Raw genomic sequence first — 22,967 nt, 5'->3', positions numbered from 1 at the left:
TGTATAAGAGGGGGTACCCCCCACCAGCATCAATGGTGAAGCCTACTGATAGAATGTATATGCATGTATATGAACTGACATCTCTCTCTCATCATGCCTCCCCCCAGACTTTCAAATTTATCTCCATCTTTGAAAGAACCCCTTGATTTTTTTCGGGCTTAAAATTTCAGAAAAAGTTTTCATCAAAGATATTTTTGAAGTGAAACTTCTATAGTGACATAAGAGTGAATTTCTGTGAAGGAGAGAAAATCATCATAAAAAGTGAAATACTTTCTTTTCGCAAAACCTGATCCGTAGAATAACCGTGATGAAGCAGATTGTGGTGGTGGGGAGGATGTCAATATACACATTTCACTGTGTAAGAAAATAAAGTTGGGCGAGGGCAGTAGTGGCTTTGAATCGGGACACAGAACAATGAATATCCTAAAGCACATGCACGGAGCAAGCTACTCTCTCTTGACCTATTGGCGCTATTAATATATTAGTATATTTCGCACGTGAATGCAAGTTTTGTGACGTCACAGTGATAACTCCTAATTGGCCACACTGTCATAACGCTGTACATCCAGAGCACTTCACTTTTCTCTTGCTCTTCACTCGACCCCCTGCATTCGACTTCAGTTCCGATAACAAGCGCCCCCCACCCTCTGATTTGGAGCCAACCACATTTACAGCCAGAAATTTTTAGTGAAATTTGCCACACATGGGATTTACAGCAGATTCAATTATGATTCCATATGACACCAAACTCATTAGAACTCTGTGGGGCAGATGGTGTCTTGGGGTTAATTAGATCAAGTAAGTCAAGTTTAAGGTGGGGGAAAGGAGTTTAAGAAAAATAAGGGGTCAACAAGCTCAATCTTATTTAAAATTAAATTTGAGTTGAATCTAGTCATGTCAGCCCTAGAAGTTTCACTTCTATCATGCAAGATTCTCACACAGGTTTTTTTTTATATTTTAAGGCCAGGATTACACTATAAAAGTATGATAAAAGATCTCTTGCAAAACTTTAAAAACAACCAATAAGCCTATTAGTTACATTCGCTTGAATGTAACTAATATGTTTATCGTTGCATTTTTCAAGTTTTATAAAAGAAATTTTGCCAAACTTTTATAGTGTAATGCCGGCCTAAGACATATAAAAAGATATTTTTTATTCATCATAGATACCATTAAATTCCTTATCTCTCTCATCTGATGTATCACAATCAGCTATATTATAGTCAACTAGTTCATTATTCATCATCAGAGTATTACTCTCATTGTAAATTGCATCATCCTCTATACCATCCGGTTTTTTTTTCTTTTAATTATATCATTAGCAAAAGTATGTTATGTCATACTGCCATGGCCCACACAACGGTAGAGATGACAGGGCTCTGGGCGTGGGAAAATTACCATCATTTTTTTATTTTCTCATGCCATAAATTCACTATAGAAGGGCCCATCAAAAGTCTGGCTTGGGTTAAATCAAACATCAAAGCCTAGGGGCTCTGATCTAAGATATGGGGGCCACGCATACTGTCTGTATTAGATTATCGTTTGTGATGGTCACTTTATGTGCATGTCAATGCTTGCTGCCACAACACTATCCATACATAAGAACCATTCCCCCCTCCCCCAATTTTTGGCAAAAAATAGGTTTCTTATACACGTTAAATATGATAAGTAGGCTATAAAATATGCAGTATGTAATGCCTGATGTTTTTAGACAAAGTATGAAATATGAGCACTTGTGATTAGACCAGGGTTGGACAAGCGCCAGGCCACCATGGCGACTAAAAAATTGGTATTGGCACCTAAAATTTTCTTTGTGTAGCTACTAAATTGCAGGCTGACAGCAGCGCAAAATGTTTGGAATTTATGGCAGCATATATGCCAACACGAAAGAGAGTCACTAGGCTCTGAAAAAGTTGAAAAAAAAATTTTTTTTTTGGGTTAACATTTTTTGCCGCCTAAAAAAATTATTCTGGTGCCTAGAATTTTTGCAATTTGTCCAGTCCTGGATTAGACACGCCCATCATTTTTTTGGGGTGTCAGGGTGAGACAATTGCCTTCTCCCCCACGACTTTTACAAAAACTTTAAAAAATGCAATAATAATTGACAAATAACCTGAAATATACATACACATACATTAAGTATATGTTCTATGTTCCTTCCCAGAAAATGTTGAAATGATGGACCTGGGATTAGACCAAACACAAAATGTGATATACTATGAACTTCATATAAAAGCACATACGTACCAAATAATGTTTGTGTTTTTGATTATTTTTATATGTTAATTATACCTATATAAACTAACATTAGAAACCAGTATTTTATACTTGACTTTAAAAAGGTATTCTATAGAATGCTTGATTTCATAATTTGTGGGTAATATATATAGGATGCCTGGTCAGGTCTGCAAATGGCCAAAATTAATGGGATAGTGGATTGATTCTTCACTGCAGTTGCTCTGACTTTCTGAAGAAATTGTTTTACAAAGGTATTGGGAATATTCATAAAAACAAAGGGTTTTAAAAGATTTGAAAAAAGATATTACTTCTCAAATAAAAATGAAAAGTAATTATGCAATCTGACATTTCCAGCAGATACTTGACTAGAAACATGTAAAGAAAGACATTTTTAACATAATGAATACAAAAAATGAGAATATATTATTGTCATGAGCATCTTAACGTGTGAACTACCATCAAACGGGCCCCAAATTAGGGAAAATTTTCATTCATTGAAAATTTTTCATCATTGAATTTTAACTTCTTGATTGTGTGCATGCTTTATAGGTGAGAATTTTTTTTTCCATGCATTCCCAGTGTATATAGGTTATGGTAAAGCCGAACACCAGTAAATCATAGGTTTCATCAGTAAAATTTAGAATTCTCAAAGTACAGTGGTGAAAAAGTCTAGAAAATGCTCATGAACACTCTTATTTAGGGCATTTACTAAATAATTAGCAAAACTAATCAGTAAAAGCCCATTTTACTCTATTGGTGATTTCACTAGCTCATTATGGTATACAGATTAAGTAGTGATATGCTATAGATGAATAATTACAAACGATTTGTAAAAATGGTTTGTAATTATTCATCTATAATATATCACTACTTAATCTGTATACCATAATTTCACACAACTATGGTCTAAAATAACACCATTTTCTAGATTAATCATTATAACCGTCTGTATTCAAGCTATTCAAAAAACATTTTTTTTTTATATTGCTTGTACAAAGATCAAGCATTAATGTTAAATACTTTTTTTATTCCTTCTGTACCTCAAATATGGATTTTTAAAAAATTAAATTTTGGACCATAGTTGTGTTATGAAGTCCCAAATAAAGGTATCTGGTAAAGTCCATCAAATATTTCGTGCTATAAATCGCTTACGAACCATAGTTGAGAGAATGCACTACAACTATATCATATATTCATCTTTACCCTCTTTGCTAGAAGAAAATGAAGGGGTTTTTCTGAATTTGACTTCTAAGGCGGGTCACAAAGGGGGGTTCATAGAGAAATCACACAGAGCCAAAACCACTGAAGCTATCAACATGAAATTTGGTCAGAAGTTTTGTTTCATGACATAAAGACTAAGTATGTAGGGGGTTTTCGCAATTCAACCACTAAGGGGGTTCAATAGTGGTGGTGGGGAGGGGGAGGGGTCGTATGGAGAAATCAGCCGAGCCGAAACTGCTGAAGCTATAAACATTGGTCAGTATTTTTGTACTGTAATGTAGAGATCCACTGAGAAGGGATTTTTCAAAATTCAACCCCCTAAGAAGGAAAGTTCAAAGGTTATATGGAGTAATCACCATTGGGTCAAAATTGCTGAAGCCATATATAAATATGAAATTTAGTCAGTAATATATTTTATAAAGTAGATACTCACTAAGACAGGATTTCTGAAAATTCATCTCCCAAGGGGGTCATGAGGGGTTCAAATGTTACATTGGGGAATCATAGACAAGTAATTTTCACATTACCAAATTCACACGAGCGAAGCTGAGTGTAACAGCTTGCAGTCCATAAAAATGGTTGGACCATAGTTGACAGCAAAGTGCAATTTCCTATTATTTTTCCTATAAACATTTTTATGCCTGCGCAACAGTTAAAATGTTTATTAACCATATTAAGAACTAAATTACCTGTAATACAGAACAGCAATAGCACAGAACAGCTTGTTGTAGTAACTTGTAGCCAAGAAAGTTTGCAGCTGACAAGATAACGTGAAAAACATAACCCCCCCAACTAATAGCTGATTCGCGGGAAAGTATCGGAGAGAGGGAGACCTAACCACATCTCCATATTACACAATCTATGCTCTTTGCTTTAGTAATTAAATAGTCCATTAGATGCTGTTAGCATTTGGACTATCGATGTTTTAGTGAGCACAGGGACGTTTGGCCATAGCTGTGACCTAGGACCATGGTTGTGTGAAATTACGGTATAGTCGATGCTTGTTTTTACAAACCCAGACTTGATAAATAGTTCAAAAAATTAAAAGTTTGTAAACAAGAGAGATGATGAAGAAATGAGTTAAGGTGCCTACAGACTACTCTGACATGATGTGGGAACACGTGGAAATGTGTGCAATATGAAATTCCACCTATGAGTCTTTTGTAGGTATGTTCAGACTGTGCTGACATGACACGTCATTGCAACATAGTCCCATGTCACATCAGAGTAATCTGTAGGCACCTGAAGTCACTCAACTCTATTGATGTTTTCCAAAAATATCATATTTTTTTGCTTCATCGCAGCATTTAAGACTGGAATTTATGTAAGATAACATTTCAATTTTGCTGTCTGATTCGTAATGCACAAAGACTGAATTACATTGTCAAAGCATTTTCTCACTTCATAGTCCCCCCCACCAATGATTGAACCGTCCTTCCTGGCACTCAAGCTGTACTTGACCCACCCTAATAGGGCATGCGAGAATCCTTCCTGCCATGTGTCAACACCCCCTATAGATAAGATCTTATCTATTGAGGGTGTTGCAGGCAAACAGCTGCATGTTGGTAATGGCAAATTTCACTCTCTACCTTCCCCTCCCCCATTCCTGTTATCTCTTAAAACACATAGAAAGTCTGAAGTGAAGTTTACTTTTGGTTACAATGAACTCTAGAGACTGTTAGAAGAATAAAATAACAAAAAATAAATATAAATAAAAAATAGCCACGGAGAATACAAGTTCATAAAATAGAGAGTTAATAAAAATGGCAGTGTGCAAAATAGAGAGGATTTTAATATTAGCTCTACCGCATGCTGTCTGGGACAAAAGGCCAGTTCATAAAATCAAGCACTGACTGTATATAAAATAACATGTTCTGACTGACAGATTCATCATCAAGCCAAAACCGATAAAGCCATAAATATGAAATTTGGTCAGTAGTGTTATTTTATAATGTAGACTCATTAAAAAGGAATTTTTCAAAATTCAAACCCTAAAAGGGTCATCAGGGGGGTTCAAAGTTTATACGGAGAAACATTATTTCATTTTTGTTAAAATGGTTTTATTGACTTGACCAGTCAGGTGGTTATGACAGCATATGCCATCACCCTGATTTTTAATCTAATTATTTTAATTTTTGAAAACTAATTAGTAATTATTTCAATCATCATAACTTTTTTTGTTGTCATGTTCTTAACTGTTTTTTAAAATCGAAGTCAGTTTAAATGTATTAATAATATATTTTAATCAGGAAAATTCATTTCATTAGCTTCATTAACTTAAAAAAGGGGGGAAAAGGAAGAATTAATTGGACAGCTAACTGGTTAAAACTTGATAAAAGTACTCCAAAACGACTGAAAGGAATAGGGATATCACGTGTGTCCGTTGTGTAATTGATTTCCTGTAGGTCTCTGTGTGTATGTATGTTCTCTATACAAATCTACAATATTAGACCAATCTCCACCAAATTTTACATGTGCCAAACCGGACCAAACTTGAACGATAGGCTGTTTCAAAAGTTTGTCAGAGATGAGTAAAAAATTATTGAGCAACAATGGTTCATAGGCCTTAACAATGACTTTTGAAATATTTACGATGGTTGCCCGATTCCCAAAAAATGTGTTTCACGTGTTTATCATTAAAAATGGTTTGTCACTTCCGTAATGCTGCCAGCATATGTAGAACACCATGTATTTTTTGCTGTATATCTATATGGATATAAAATTTTTTTTGTGTCTGTGTTTGCTATACACATATACAATTTTGGAACAATCTCTGCCAAATTTTGCATATACAGTCCATCTCAAAAGTTTAGATAATGCACTTTTTTAAAATAACAAGAAAAATACAGCAAGTAAAATCAGCACCTTTTAATGGAGAATGCCTGAAGCATTGCTACATTTATAAAAAGAAATATTTCTATGAAATGACATTTAGAATATTTATAGTACCAAAAATGCACAAAATGGCTGTCTCAAAAATTTAAAGAAAATCCAGATTTACAAAAATTACAGGCTTTTAATAACTAGTAGACTTTTCATTTTTTTCTAACAACCACAAACACACTATCCAAAACTCATTTTCCTAGATAATGACCAAAGTTTAAAGTGGGTTTTTCATTCTGATCACAAGCAAAAAAAAATAAATAAAAATAAAAATTTGAAACAGTATCCATAGTGCAGTTAAAAATCTATAGTGTCTAAACTTCTGAGATAGACTGTATACTGAACAGGGCCCCAACTTGAACAATAGGCTACTTTAAAATTTCGTCAAAGCAGGCCCAAAATGGGTGGAAAAACTGATGGGCAACAATGGTTCATGGGCCTCAACAAGGACTTTCAAACATCACTATCTTAACGCATGGGCAAACCCAGGCACGGCCCAGGGGCTTCACAAGAAGAGGGGCCTCATAAAAATGAGATAGAGTTGAAATTTTCGAGAAACATACATGCTCATTTGCCTGGTAGGGCCTCAGAATCTTGTTTTTCTGTATGCAGCCCAGCGACCCACGGTGCGCTTAAAATGGCGCTGCTTTCAAAATGTTTACTTTGGTTACCATGGTCCCCAAAAAATGTGTTTCTTATTGATTTATTCCCTTACAATAGTTTGTCACTTTTCAATCCCCCCAGTATATAGAGTAAACCTGGGTATATAGCATCAGGTATCATATCTAGTACTAAATATTTATAACCATTTAACATCATTAATTAGTTTTCCATTAATTAAAATCAATAGTTGATTATACATTAAATAATAGAGCCTATGTTAAATAATGTGTTAATTATTAATAATGTTTCTATTTTGGGATTTTACTACTTTGATGAATTTCAGGATTTACCAGTTTCCAGGCTTTTGTGTGAGCATATACAATAGTAACACACACATACATCACTTACGCCACCCCACATTTATCTTGTTTCATCCGAGAAATGATTTTTTAAAATTATATGCACTTTGAGGCCTGCTTGATCTTGAAAGCTTTTGACATTATGTTCTTAGAATGGAAATGTTTTCCCGCAAGAGTAGCATCGGAAAGACAAATAAATAAGAAAGAATTGATATAGTAATTATAAAAAAAAGTAAATTAATAGTACCTAAATTTTATTATAAAACAAACGTCATTTTAAACAACAATAATCTACGTGCTTCATAGATTGAATATTTGTCATTACCCTCAGGATTTATTACATGCTGCAGCATGCTGTTGCTTGGAAATAAGGCTCGAAGTGTCAGCAAAAGATTCTCTTCTTGGTGGCATTCGCTCATTGATCTTATCTAAACCTTTGGCTTCTTCAAAACTGTTGATCTTATGTGTGGGGGAAAATCCAGCCAGTGCTTCATACAGAAAGATAGAAATATTTCATTCATTTACAATTTGGAGAAAAATCTAATAGGTTAAAAAAATTTAATCTTTAACTCTCTTGATGGATTTCCTGATTTGTCCAAACAGCAAAAATATATTTTAGACAGTTGTCATTAATTTTTTTAAACTCAAGTGTTATGGGTCATTTCATAATTATTTTCCATTCCAACAAGGGTAACTTGCAGAGCTGATTACATGAGAAGTAATTTAAGAGCTTTAAAGAATCAGCATAATGAAAAAACAAAATGTATCACAAACCATTTTTAATTGAAGAACTGCCACCAGAGAGTGTTCCTTGAGGCAAAGCTCCAGTTGGTGTAAGCCCTTTGAGCAGCAACACACTTTCACTCTCTTCTCTGAAAAAATTTCAAAAATTACCGAAATCGAACACTACAATATATTTCTTGCATTCCATATTAATGACAATAAGAATTTATGATTAGTTAAGTGTATAACTGTCCACTCAAAAATATAGCAACATGTGGATACATTGAAAGTTGTATAAACAAAAAGCTTTATGACAGAAACAAGCATAATTTTAAACCTATTTCTGAAGATTTTTTTAACAGCAATAAATTTTATTTATAGCTTTATTTTTATTCATATCAAACCTTTGTACAGCCATCTTTAAAGTTCACTAAAGATTTTCAATTTTCTCACAAGCTTCACTTTTTATCCTAGTACTAGACAAATACTTCTAAAACTTCAATCTAAGGGGAATGCAATCGTTACTCATAGTCAGGACCATCATTTCAACTTGTTCCAGAAGGGGGGGGGGGCAAGAACATGTACTCAATGTATGTATATATACCATTTCTAAAGCCAGGATGGGTGTCCCCCCCCCCCAAATGGCGGGCCTGCCCATAGTAAATATTTGTCATGTAGGCTATTTTCATCCCTGTTCTTTTGTGTGAACACTTTAAGAACAGCTTGTACATAAATTACATTTCTCACCAAAGCAAGGAATGCCCCCTCCCCCCCGGGGGGTGAAGAATTGTAGGAAGTCAGGATTGTAGAAACAACAGTGTTGTTTCTACAATCCTGATTTTTTTCTTTTTTGGCGACTAAGTCTTACATTCATTGGCTTCTTCCAATATTTCAATGTGATTGTAAAAATGAGTAGCTTACTGTCCATCTTTTAAACATGACAAACTCTTTTCTTTGATTCACCAGAAAAACTGGGTCAAAATTTGCAGCTTCAACTTGCTTTTATGTTGGCCTGATCGCTGATTAATTTCCAGCAAACTACATGCACATGTGGCAGAGGGTTTTCCTTGCTCTTTATCTTGTAAGAATTCATATGTTGAATAACTCTGCATAAAAATAATCTCTTTTTCCCCTTCTTTCAAATACAAATACAAATACAACGCCATAACAGGCAAATTGCCCAACGAGGTGGCTGACTTAAAAACATCATGGATCCCCGAGCCATTTTTTGAAGGCCCTACCTACTACTACTACACCCCCCCCCCGCGGAACCCCCCAACGAATCGGTACATGTGGGAATGTGCGTGTACGTGTAGTGAAACCTGACGTGAAGTTTTGTTGTTTCTCTGTAATGCTTGTTATGTGTAGTGCTGCCATCTGCCACTAGTTTTTCTAACTATGAGTGAAGTGTTATGATTGAATGATTTATCGTTGTAGGACTGTTGCTCTCTGTGGCGAGACTTTTTAACGGGGAGATCGGCTCGCATTTGCGCCTTGAAGTTGGGAACCACAGAAAACCAACTTCAGCCGACCACCACTGTGGGGTTCGAACGCGGATCCTCGCATCGCGAGTCCGTCACTATACTACCATTGTAGTTTTTTTAAATAGATAGTCTGAGCAAAGTAGTTGATGCTGTCTTTTTTATTGCTTATAGATTTATCCTTTTCAGGTTTTCTCAATGCAACTAAGATCACTAATTTAGACATTCTCATTGATGAGTGACTCAGGTTTCATGAACACTGTTCCGTAGTGGTCAAAAAAGAAAATAGTGTGATCAGCTACTTTTTAAAAAGGTCTCTTCCTGTTCCCTTAAAGTGATTCTTCAACTTTTCTGAGGCTTAGTTCGTCCTGGATTGGTGTATGTCATAAGATTTTGAAGAAAATATCTACAGAGGGACATAGACTTGGTTGAGAAGGTGCAGAAAAGAGCCATGCACACTTTTGTTGGTACAGGGGGGTTGAGGTATAAAGAGAGACTTGATTTTTTGAATATGTTTACATTGGAAGAACAATTATCTCGGGGGGATGTGATTGAGGTTTCTAAATTTTCAACGGAAGGGATAGGATGGATCACATGCATAGGCAGAGATAGACTTGAAAGACTGTGGGCACGGCCATTATTCCTGGGTGGCATGATGATAATGATGTTAATTCATGTATACACATATACATTAGCTCAGTCGACTCCACCTTTGATGCTGGGGATGGTTTTATCTATGCCCATGACCACGAGTTATTAATACACTGTTAGTTGACTGCTTCAACAAGGGAACACCAGTATTGTATGATAAGGGACAGTTCCAGATTGTGGTATTGCAGGGAATTTTTCTCTATCAGGTTGTGAATAAATGGAATAAATAGCTTCTTATCCTTGGGTGTTGTGAATTCTACACAAATTGATGTGTCCAAAAAGAAATATGTTTATAATGGGATGAAACAAGAAACTATCAATACTTAGATAAGACAATCATAATTTTTCTCATTGGCAGTGGGTTATATTTTATCACAATTATTAATTTTTCATGATAATTGCTCTCATTTTTTTGGTTATAGATACAGGGTGGGCAAAAAGTTTGTAGAAACTTTAAAAATGTATAAAAATCTGAAAAATAACCGAAATAAAAAACGGTTTGCAGGGTTAGCATCGCTAGGTCACACAAATTTTTTTTAAGACAGGAAAAAAATTAACTACAAAAAAACGGCCGATAGGTGGCGCTGACGTACACAAGTCAAAGAAAAGATACGCAAATAACAAACAGAATGCCTCCAAATCGTTTATTACAGCAGTGTGTGTTCCACATGGCCACCACCACAGAGGCTAACATATTGCACGCGAGTCACAAATCCAGCAACGGCAGAGTGCAGCACACACACACAGGTCCAGATGTATACATGACATCTCTTGGCGGATCGCATCTTTCAGTTCTGACAGATTGGATGGACTGGATCGATACAATTTTCTTTGACTTATGAACATCAGTGCTACCTATCAGCTGTTTTTTGAGTTATTTCCCTCCCCCCCCCCCCCGGCTTAAAAAGTTCCTGTGACCTAGTGATGCTAACCCTGTAAACCATTTATTTTGGTTACCTTTCCGGTTTTTATGCATTTTTAAAGTTTCTATGGACTTTTTGCCCACCCTGTATATTTGACATCCATATCTTTATAGGCACATTTTGCCTGTTGTGGTATTTGTATTTGAAGTGAGTCAATGAGTAGCAAGATCTTAAAAATTACTTTGATATTCAAATTCAGAAACAAGGAAGGCCAATAATCATGGATAAAGTGGGTGGATTTATTTTGAATTTATTCTAGCTTTTGTTGATGTTACAGGAAGTGGGAGGATTCCAAATTCCTGATGCGTAACAGAATACAGGAAAGATAAGTTTGGTAACAGAGGAAGTGAATATTACAAATAGAATATTTAGGGTTGTGGAAGAATAGTTTTTGAAGACATTTATGGATGATGTAGTTAATATGATTATTCCAGTAGAGGTCTGCAGAGGCAGTTGAGTAATTAGTGTAAGAGTTTTCTGATATGCTGATCTTGGTGTGAATCTCAGTTAATCTCTGGTATAAAGGTTTACAATAGAGATAATGGAATGTGGGCCAGTGGCGCAATGGATAACACATCTGACTACAGCATGGATGATTTACTAAAACAAATTTCTCTGGATAGATCAAGCAAATCTCTTTAGGGAAAAAACATTGTTGTTAGTTATTTAATTTGTAGAATTTGTAATATTTGGGTTAATAATTGTTTGTTTTATTTTATTATAAAACAAACACCTGTTACCTTATTTTCACCGAAAGAAAATACTGCTTTACTTAAAGAGGGAAAGGATGATCAATGAACTGAATTGATTAACTGACTGAAGACAGGTATTACTTTGCTGCAAGTACTTTGCTCACCTTAACACAGAGAAAACTCTGGCCATCTTGCCAATTGCACGTATCTTATTACGGATAACTTCTTTTCTTGCACTCCCAGCACCACCTAAAAATTTATTTATTTTTATTTATTTATTTATAATAATACAAAGCTACAGGTTTAAATCCAATTACAGCTTGCAGTAAAAATAAAAATTTGCACAGAATAGAAAAAACGACATGATAAAGTACACAAAAGACAAATAAAAAGTAACAAAAAATTACGCAAAATACAAAAATTCTATACAAAGATATATATACAACGCAATCACAGCAAAAATCGTCTAAAGTCGGTAACAGACGAATGAAAAATATCCAGATGTTGAGGAAGCGCATTATAAAATTCGGAAAATCTGTTTACAGCACAGTAATTACCAATATTAGTATTATATGATTTTATGGCAAATAAACAATTAGATCTTGTATTGTGACACTTAATATTGAAACAGATTTCGTTAAGAATGGGTATACAATCAATTTGGTTAGTCAACAGTTTCTTGAAAAAAATAACGAGCAAGTAATCTCTGCGTTTTTGTAAGCTATTGACATTGAAACTGTTTCGTAGATGAGTGGCAGATAGAATATTGTTATAAGGACCATATTTTTTGAAATATAAATACCTTAGAAAATTGTTTTGAATAATTTCAAGACCCATAATATGGCAAGCGTGAAATGGGTTCCAGATAATTGAAGCATATTCAATAAAATATACTCATAAATTCAATTTAATATCAATATACTTTTCAAAATATTTAAAAATTTATTTTCTTCAGACTTAACCTAAAAAGTCAATGAACATAAATACAATGCAATAATTAACAGTTAAAACAGGCCATTAGCCCAACTAAGTGGCTGTATAAAAAGAGGCTGTTTCCTCCCTCTGCAAAATTTACAGACTTCCATAAGAAAAATTTCCCTAAGTTCCCTTCTTTTTTCCCCCCCTCATTATGTTACGATTATGCATGATTTAAATCATCTCTCATGTGCCTGGTTTGACAATACTTTTTCAATGTATTTATAGATTGAAAATCAATCACTCCAGATGGCAAAGGATTCTAATCACTTATCAACCTGTTTGAGAAAAATGTCCTATGACACCAGTCTAGCCCTATCTTTTGTTGGTCATAACTGATGTCTCTGCATTGGATAACTTGTTGGTCTAAACCGCCAACTCCCCCTTTTCAGAATTTTTTTTCTTATCACCCTCTGGCTAAGCCATCCCATAAGATCCCATGTTATAAGTATAGCTTGTTGTATTGCTTCCTCCCCCCCCCCCCCAAGTAGTATAAATCTAATGGTATTTGTTCAGAAAAAAAACTTGTAAACCTTATTTTTTATCTTGTTTTATTAACTTTGGGTGTTTAATGGAAAATTAACCTCTTGCAAGATTTTTTTTTCCTCACATCACTTGAAAATATTTTTTGGCAAAACATTTACAAAATATTCCAAATTTTTTTCCCCAAAAAAACTTATCAGACAAATGTTTTGAAATTCATAATATAAAAAATGACATGTTCAACTAAAAACAAAGTTCATTAATATAAATAAAAATGAATGGTATAACAAGTTACAAACCTTCAAATGTATCATCACCCTCAGACATCAACTCGTCATCAGAACATATGTTGAGTACATTTAGAAGCATTTCTGTCACTGAAATAAATCCATGTTTTCTTCAGGTAATACAGTAAATGTATTTAAAAAAATTAGAGTTATTAAAACAATTAATATAAAATCAAATAACATACCAAAATAAGTGACTCATTAAATGATGCAAGTCTATAATTATATAACATATTTTAAGCATAAATAATTATTTAAATAATCTTGTCTAAAATGGGTTGAAAATTTATAGAATATAGATTCTGAAATGCTCTTATAGACTTGAAATAAGTGCACTGTAAAAATTATTATAATCATGTTTATTTGGCTCATTCACTTCTATTGCATATTTTAAAACATTAATGAAATAAATGATAAAAAAAAGAGAGGTTAGAACTGAAACAGCTCAAAATTTTATTTAGTAAAAATGTGAGAAATTAACTCAATTTTAGAATATATATTCAATTTTATTCATCAAAATTATAACTTTTGAAAAGAGGGGAAAATATTCAAGATCATCAATTATAACTGAAGGTTTTTTTGTGCTTTCACTTCATTACAAAACTGAAGACCTTGAACTAAAGATGTTATAAGTACATTAGTAGATTTTAATAATTTTAATAAGAGCTCTTATGAAACACTCTGGTGGTTTGATGTCATAATTTCATTGCTTTGGATATCAATAATTCATCAAAGTTTAATTAGTTATATTGTAATTAAAAAAAAATCCTGCAGTTATTGTACCAGGGATGCAAGTGCTACTCATCTATTTTGAAGCAGCAAACTTTCATTTTTGGAGCAGAAATTTTGAAAATAGAGCAGGACTTAAACCAGACTATATCTGCAATACAAGAAGTAATTTTTCCTCAAAAAAGCTGAAACTTTTGCCAAAAATGGTTAGAATGGATAATTCTTAAAAAATTTTCTTCAGAAATTAAAGTCCATTAAAATTTATTCTGAAGTATCTGTTACTACTACAGTATGCATTACTGAAATGACAAAAATAAATTCTTCAACTTTTTCCAAAATATACACATGCATACTAAAATCCTAGGCCACAGGAATTTCTGTTGCTTGAACAAATCTTATTCATCCTGTTATAGATATAAAGAGTAGACAGAGTGGCGAATTAAAGTCAGTCGAGGCCCCGGGCGCAAAAGAAAATATTTGGCCCCTTAAATTAAAAAAAAGTGTGGAACTTTGGTTTTTCTGCGCTTTTTAGAAGCCGGGGCACCCGTCATTAAATCTGCCTCTGGGTGTGTAGAACATAATAAGGGTTCCATAAAAAAAAGTGTGTCACAGAATTTTGAAGAAATGATTGAATTTGAAACAAAATAATGCAAAAAAAAAGATATGAATGTTGCGATCGTTAAGAAATTTAGTCTAATTATCATTAATTATATCATTTTGCACTTGTAAATAATGTAAATAAACTTTATTCTATGTACAACCAATAATTATTGTCGAAATATGCATTTTCCTGTAAATTGTTGGATTGTTTTCCCCCTCCATGCACGTACAGGAACCGGTTGTTCCGACGTTTATATGCAAATCGGCGGCGGCGTGCTCTCACCCTCGGGATATATAGACTGGTTTTTTTCTCTATATGTGAGATGTCTGTTTTTTTTGCATGTGTGTATGTTGGGATTCGATTTGTCTCACCCTTTTGATTGCCGGCCGTATTTTCTGATGAACGTAAGTTATCTTTTTTTTTGCAACTTTTATAGAATAAAAGTTAGAGTTCAAAATGAACTTCCGATCATTGTTTTTCTTTCTTCAGCTCAGTCGGCACGCTCTGCCCCCAACATAAATCATGTCAAGTTGACGGCAAACTTGGTGACATCACCAATATCAATATTTTGATGACAGTATTTCATCCCATGAGGAAAGTAGCTGATGATACGAGGATAGACATGAATCTATGAGAATGATAGAGAAGGTTGCTCTTTTATCTCATATACATATCCTTTTCCTACCTGAACCAAAACTATTAAATTTTTTTTTGATTGGTTTGTGTGTCAAAATGCCCTTTAAAAAGAAAAAAATTAATTAACTAATTAATTTTGGGTTGATATCTTTAATAGGACCATTTGAGTTAGGTAACATATATGTGCTTGAGGTCTTGAAAAAAAAAACGAACATTAAAAACCGTTTAAAACTACTAAAAATGACTGGAGGGAAGAGGATATAAGGTAACTTGCCAAAGAAAAATCAAGTACAAGAGAAAAGAAACCTTTATATGCGAGCTCTCTGTATTAATAGCTTCTTTCTAGTAGCCGTGCGAGTGTAGGGTTGCTGGTAGTGAAGGAAAGACAAAAAATATGAACACACATCTGTTGAAGTCAAATGTCATGGTCAAAATGGCTGATGATCATCATGGTCAGACTTGAAGATACTTTCTTTCCACTGAGCAACTGGGAGTTACGATTTGGTAACAAACCAACCCAAGTGGGATCCTTGGTCAGCATGACAGTGGTTATATTCATCCTCTGAAGATGGCACCCCTAGTGTGTTGAAACGCATTGGGAATTTCATATTTTTCCGTGTATTTGCCTGTTTGGTTATTCTCCTTTTGTGATTATATCAGGCAAAGGATTATTTACTCTTTCAAACTTAAATCAATCAATCATTGTAATTAAATGAAATTCAGTCAAATTCTAACCTTTCTTTGTATAGCTCAGTTTAACTTATAATTGGATAAAAATACCTTTTTCACCAACAAATGGTAAAGACCATGTGAAGACATCCATGAAATTTGGAAGCCAGTAAGGATGTGGTGAACAATTGAATTGTCGAATATTCATCACATTATTTTCATATTTCAGAACAGCAGCTGTGAAAAGTATGAAAATATCATCAAAATTGAAGACTAAATGAAAAATAAGAACAATATGAGGCTGAAAAACAGTTAATTAAATAAAATGTCTCTGCTCTGAAATTTTGTTTAGCCAAACAAAAATTTAGTAAATCAGTCAGTTCATTCATGCCGGAACTTATCAAATTTATAATTACTGTACAGTAGGAGTCTTGATTAATCTAAGGAGAATGGGACCAAGACCACCTCAGATTACTAGAAACTTGGGTTATCCAAAGAGTAACAGAAAACAAATTTTAGGTTGAGGAAGGGGAGGGATGGAATTATACCAACTCCCAAATTTTTCTGCCTTTAATTCAATAGCTTCATTTATTACAAAGCTACTGCCAAGGCCCATGGACTCTCCATAAGTATATAAATGTTTTTTACAATATAAATTTAATATTGAGGAATGTGTGTAAAATTCTGGCCTTGGGATCCACTGGAAACCCTAGTCTATGGATCAAGACACCACCTCAAACTGAAATTACTTGCACTCATGGGAAAAATGAGACAAAATGAAAAATTCAAGCACCTCAGATAACCCCAAACCTCAATTTTTTTAGACTCAGATTATCAAGACTCCACTGTATATACAATAACACACACTTCACAAATTCTCATCATACATGGATATAAAAAATGTACATAATTGTAAAACATGAGACCAAGTTTAGCTTGTGAATGCATACAATGAGCACATTTAGTTGCTTGCTTGGTTTTTATGCACAGGGTCACAACTAGGTACCAGAGAGGACACAAATCTCACCCTTTAACCTCTCCTTCATTATTGCCCCAGCTGATCAAGCATCTAGTTGTGGTCCTGTTTATGCACAAATATTTTATGAATAAAAAGTTGAACTATTCCTCCAGTTTGGAAAATGAAGTTGTTTCAGGAGCGGAACACACAGAAGTTGAAGGAGTTTAAACCCTTTTTTAATTGTTCACATACCCACTTGTTCCCACAATTGTTCACATACCCACTTGTTCCCACAATTGTTCACATACCCTCATTGTTCAGTCCCCTCAAAGGAGTTTTCAAACTCTGGCCAAAGGCTCACATTGGGAATTTCGATAAAGCCTGTGGGCCATTAGGCTATGCTAAACTTACGTTATGAAAGAGCTCGGTAAGCCACCATTAGCTGGCAGGTCATGCATTGAAGAACCCTGCATTAGGCTAAGCTAATTGCATAATTCTTATTCTGTTGATACTGTCAACAAAGTTCTCAAGCTCACTCGTTATTGTGCGATTTATTTATATTTTTTTGTGTATGTGAGCTGAGCTTTTCCAACATATCTATAGAGAAACACACAGTTGGAGCCCTAGATTCTCAAAAATGGACTATTAAAAAACTAGTCATGAGTAAAGATGGGTACACCAATAGAAGTTTCATCACATGCCAAAAATCTGAAGAAAAAAAAAAAAAAAGCTTAATTTTTTTTTCAAACTTTTATTATAAATTTAGTAGTCCATTTCAATTACAAATGACATTTTCATGGAACCGCTTTTTAATAGATTTCAATACAAAAAAAAAAAATACAAGTTGGTTAAATGTTTTCGATCTTATAATCAGCATAAAATATATGAAGATAATATAAAATATATGACAAAAAATATGAAGAGTCAGTTTCTAAGGAAATGATACTTTCAATGAATAGCTCACCTTTATTGTTATACACATCAAGATAATTTGGAGCAGAAAATATCGTGATAAGAGCAGGAAAACCTGTTGCTTGACTTTTCCGATACATGCGATAACTAAAAAAGCATTTAATGAAATAATTTGGATTAGTCAGTTTTTTTAATTATGTGACAACTATTTACTAGACATAAAAACTTATATCATAGCTGCCAACTTTTGAAAATGAAAATTAGGGAGATTTTCGCGCGGCCCCATATTTTATAGTAAAACTACACTCCCTAACACAAAAGAGATTTTTCCAAATAAAATAGGGATTTTACACACATAAAAGTTAAAGTGTAGAAAACAAAATCCCTACTCAAAAATTGAAGTCAAATAAAATAGGGATTTTACACACATGGAAGTTAAACCCTTGGGAATAAAATCCCTATGCGAAAAACAAGTGAAATTGGAGGCCAAAACTTCAATGGTGATCTACAAAAAATACATATATATGTTGTGTTCAATCAGAAACGATGTGAACAAACATTCTGTGAGAATATTTGGGGACAATTAGGGATTTTTTGTGATTTTCCTAAAAATTCAAGAGATTTAAGAACTTTTTGGGAGGTTGAGAGATGAAGATAAAATTCGGGAGGCTTGGCAGCTATGTTATAGCCATGTTATTGTATAAGGCTTTTGGTGCAATCGCCAACATTTAGTAAAACATGTTTAAAGCAACATAAAAGACACTGGATGTTACTGCCTAATCTGTTTATGGTGCAAAGAAAGCAGTTTATAGTATAAATAATAATAGCAATGTAAATAAACCCAAAATATGAAGAAAAACAACAGCTAGAGGCATTTAGGAACTGTATCAAGTTTTTTCTTCAGTATCTAACAAAAAGACAAAAAAACAGTTTATGGTCTAAAGTAGTGATGGGGAACTACGGCTTGCTTAGAGGTTTTGTTTTATCCAGCCAGCAGCAGATTTTAAAATACTAATAATAATAACGTGATCCACAGTATATAGATCCATAGTATAGTTTATTTTGAGTCCTTATTGAGTTTTATAATAAATTATATTAGCCCACTAAAAAATTTTTTTTTTTGGCCGGCTCCTAAAAAATATTTGCCCATCACTGGTCTAAAGAATGTTAGCAACTGTTGTGAATCAAAAAGTGGCTTCATCACAAATCTTTTTTTTTACATATTAACTGGTGGGGATTTTGCCCCACTAGCCTTTCTATTTGCCCCAGAGTGAAGATAAAAAATGGTCACTCGTAGGGCGAAGCCCTTTTTCTGTTTTTCTGAAGTAGCTTCAAAACTTCAACCCCTACTAATATGATGGGAGTCAATGATAAAACTTAAACAAAAAGGTTCTGTCCCACCATTTACCAGGCCGATTTTTTATGACAAATTTTTTTGAAAAAATAAATACAGAGGAAAGAGAAAACCCTGTATATACAACTTTCTCGAGGCAAAGTCAAATGTCACATAAATGTGAAAAACGCACAACTAAAACCTAGTTTTAAGTTAGTCAACTCCCCCAAATTCAGAGATTATGCTTAAAAATAATAATCTGAATATAGAGAATTACTTAGGAAAAAATAATGAAATTAAAATTCTCAAAATGTCATAATGAAGATGATTTTGCCTTTACTTCAATCTTGAGCATTCTTACAATATTTTCTTCAAAAATGAAAAAAAAAAATTAAAAAACAAATTTCTAAGATTTTCTCTGCAAGTAAAACCTTTTATTTACAGATTTATTTTTATTAGACTCTTTTTACAACCATCTCTAAAAGTAATGTGAAATATTCACAGATGTAAAGTTATTGGAAATATTGGGAGGGATCAGAATTATTGAAAAGCTGAAACATAATATTTTCATAGGTTAGTATAGAGATGGTGGCAAATGTTGAGGGGGCCTTGGACCGGATACATGTTTATGCCTATGGGAATATTTAACGATATTACGAGTTACACTTTTTCATAGATCCAGAATTATTATTGAAACTTTCATTTTATGCTCCAGAGAAGGGGGCATTTTCTCTTTTTCCGAAATTAAGAACATTCCTGTATAGTGGCCGTTGACAATCAAAAAAATTATGACTAAAAAATTATGGCTTTTGTGGCAACAATATTCACAAGAGATTAACTTCATTGACGTGTTTGTGCTACCTGCAAAAAAGAATTAAAATTTGATTGGCAGAAATGATAATTTAAACTAATTTTGGGGTTCGAGTTGAAATGCATCATGTAATTGAGGTTGTGCATCAAATAAATGAAATATTTTAACATTAAAATGCATAGGAATGAATTGTGAGCGAAGCCAAATGTTATATAAATAAGAGTCATATAACCTCTTCATGCCCGAGCCAAAACTAGCCATTAAAATAATTTTTTTTTTATTGATGCTTATTGTATGTCAAAATAACATTTAAAACGAAAAAAAAAATTAATGAATTTGGGTCGATATCTTTATAGGTATATACACATGTACCTCTGATCTTAACTTGAAAAAAGAATCATTAAAAACATTTAGAACCATCAAAAATGGAGCAAAGAGGACACAAGAATCGTATAAATGAGGTTCTACTATACTGTGGTTTTATGAGTGTTTTTGTGTGTGTACTGAACACTGCTATGTGATGAATATTGCTGTACAATCTTGCAGAGTATTCCCTCACTACTGAATCTTAAATGTTTGTAAAAATTAGAGGGGGAAGGTGGGAATGGCATCATCCATCTTTGAGGGATGTGTTGGTGACAGTTCCTATTTGCGATGAAGTTAGCCAATGGTCACTCACAAGCAGGGCCATAATTACAAACCTACACCATAAAAAAATTATCAACAAAGACCTGGGATGTCATATGCCAATGCCTTTTAGGAGGAGCTGAGTGTTGCATAAAATGAAATCCGAGATAATTGAAACCAGGAATTTTATATTGGGAATTGATGTTCACAAGTGCAGATTCGTTTAAAATTACTTTTTGAGATTTTTTTTTACTGAATATTTGTTTTTCATCTGTTGTTGGTGCTCTTATTGGATTGCATTTTTGTTATCACTGAAAAGGGATAGAAAGTACCATCTCCTACATTTGACCATCGGAAGAAAGGTAGAAATTAAATTTTTTCCTGTTTTTTTCCCAATCTAAAGTTTATTTGTTCGTACTGGAAGGAAGATAGAAATGTCTTGTTGTTAAATATTGGAAGAAGAAAGAAAGTACAATCTCCTGCAACTAAACATTGTAAAAAAAGTAGAATGGTTTTTCTTTTACATAAAAGTCAAGTGTTTGTACTCAAACAGAAATGTTTTCTTTGTACCTGATTAAGCAAGAGTTGAATATTGGCTCCAATATTGGGAGACCTCTGGATCATCAAGATTTTCAGAGTTGTGCAACCAGAGCTGCAACTAGTGAAGTGTAAGAGAATCTAGTGCCCAGTTTCCTGTACCAGGAAGGGCAGCAAACATACTCTTTTTCCATTCAAAATGACGAGGGGGAAGGTGTGCCGAAATGGATACAGGCCTCAGGTGAAAGAATAAATTTTCACTTTTTACTGCGGCCACGTATGCAACCACGAACTCAAGAAAAAAATGATTTTATTTGCATTTTTTTAAAAAATTGATTTTTATTAATTTTTCAAAATATCAGTTAATCCTCAACTTTCATGGTATATCAACATTCCACTATTATTTTAAAATGCATATATTTATTTTGTAGTTTCATCGTAAGGAAGAAAATATAACCTCTCAAAATTATTCAAAATTTTTATTTGATTTTATTTGAATATATACAGATATGTATTTTCTATTGTCATGTTTGATTAATTGGCAAATGTTTCCAACATGTTAGATCATGTAGGGTGATTGATAGTTAGACTGCACCACAGAACTGAACCAAACATGAATATTTCTTCGATAAAATAACTACATTTAGATTACAACTGCACAAATGAAATTTGATACAGCAGAACATCTCACCCCCAAAAAAATCTTAATTATGGAAACTAGTAACCTAAAATTTTTCTGGAAGAGATTCTTCCTTGTGCCCTCGCTCTGTCTAACTCACCAGTGTGCCCCTCAAAAAGTCTTACGCATGCTCCAGGTAGGATGGGAGCTATTTCATCAAGATTATTACTATAACCAGACATATATCTTGTTTACAAAATCTTTTTTGCAAGATATACAGAAAATAGTATGTTGTGAAGATATTTATTATTTGAGATGTTGATCTTTTAAGGAAGGAAAAATTCATCTCTGCCTCTACTGGGAGTTGAACCCAGGTCCCTCGTTTGCCGAACGAGTGTTCTCGCCACTAAGCTACTCCTCTGTAGAGGCAGAGATGAGTTTTTCCTTCCTTAAAAAAAATCAACATCTCAAATAATAAATATCTTCACAACATCCAATTTTCTGTATATCTTGTATTAACAAGTGGAGAGCGACATCATGTCGTAAAAGCTTTTTTGTTTTTTTAGTATTCTTAGGTATTATCATTGCTTTCTTATTCTAAAATTCAGGTATGATAGACAATATTGTGATAAAGGATTTAAAACAAAAGTCACATAAAAAATACATACCCACTATCTTGTGCTTCATGTGCTCTTATGATTGAAAGCAAATTGTTATGCTGTAAAAATTCACAACAGGCAGAGTAGCTAAAAAAATTCAAATTTTTTACTTTGAAAGACAAAAATTAAAAAGTGAGTAACTATAACAAAAGAATAAAAGTAGAATAAAATTTCCATGTTTTGAAGTACAATATCTGCTGAGATATTTGAATTTTAAAAAATGCTGAAAATGAGGGGAGGGAAGAAAGGAAATAACATATTTCAAATTTCATATGCTGTTCTTTCCCTCATTTTCCACAATTTTTCAATTCAAATATCTTGGCAAATATTGCACTTAGAAACATGGATTTATTTTTG

General features: G+C 33.6%; 1 protein-coding gene across 1 annotated transcript in view; it reads right to left on the bottom strand.

The window, feature by feature from the left end:
• The window catches only part of LOC149085247 (serine/threonine-protein phosphatase 2B catalytic subunit 2-like), a 48,231-nt gene that overhangs the window by 3,676 nt on the left and 21,588 nt on the right, over nt 1-22,967 (bottom strand). Inside the window, exons 7-13 of the mRNA XM_089233141.1 lie at nt 22,620-22,697; nt 18,077-18,171; nt 16,266-16,391; nt 13,532-13,609; nt 11,939-12,023; nt 8,079-8,176; nt 7,630-7,792 (exon numbers count right to left, since the gene is read on the bottom strand). Coding sequence (XP_089089267.1) covers nt 7,632-7,792; nt 8,079-8,176; nt 11,939-12,023; nt 13,532-13,609; nt 16,266-16,391; nt 18,077-18,171; nt 22,620-22,697 — 721 coding nt within the window. The 3' untranslated portion in view covers nt 7,630-7,631. The remainder of the gene's footprint in view (nt 1-7,629; nt 7,793-8,078; nt 8,177-11,938; nt 12,024-13,531; nt 13,610-16,265; nt 16,392-18,076; nt 18,172-22,619; nt 22,698-22,967) is intronic.

This window comes from Pholcus phalangioides, unplaced genomic scaffold, assembly GCF_987345545.1.
Source record: "Pholcus phalangioides strain wild (caught in Gottingen) unplaced genomic scaffold, Ppha-v1.0 ptg000007l_1, whole genome shotgun sequence".
Taxonomy (NCBI): Eukaryota; Metazoa; Arthropoda; class Arachnida; order Araneae; family Pholcidae; genus Pholcus; species Pholcus phalangioides.
The sequence above is the reverse complement of the archived record's forward strand: the minus strand, read 5'-3'. Positions and strand labels throughout refer to the sequence as shown.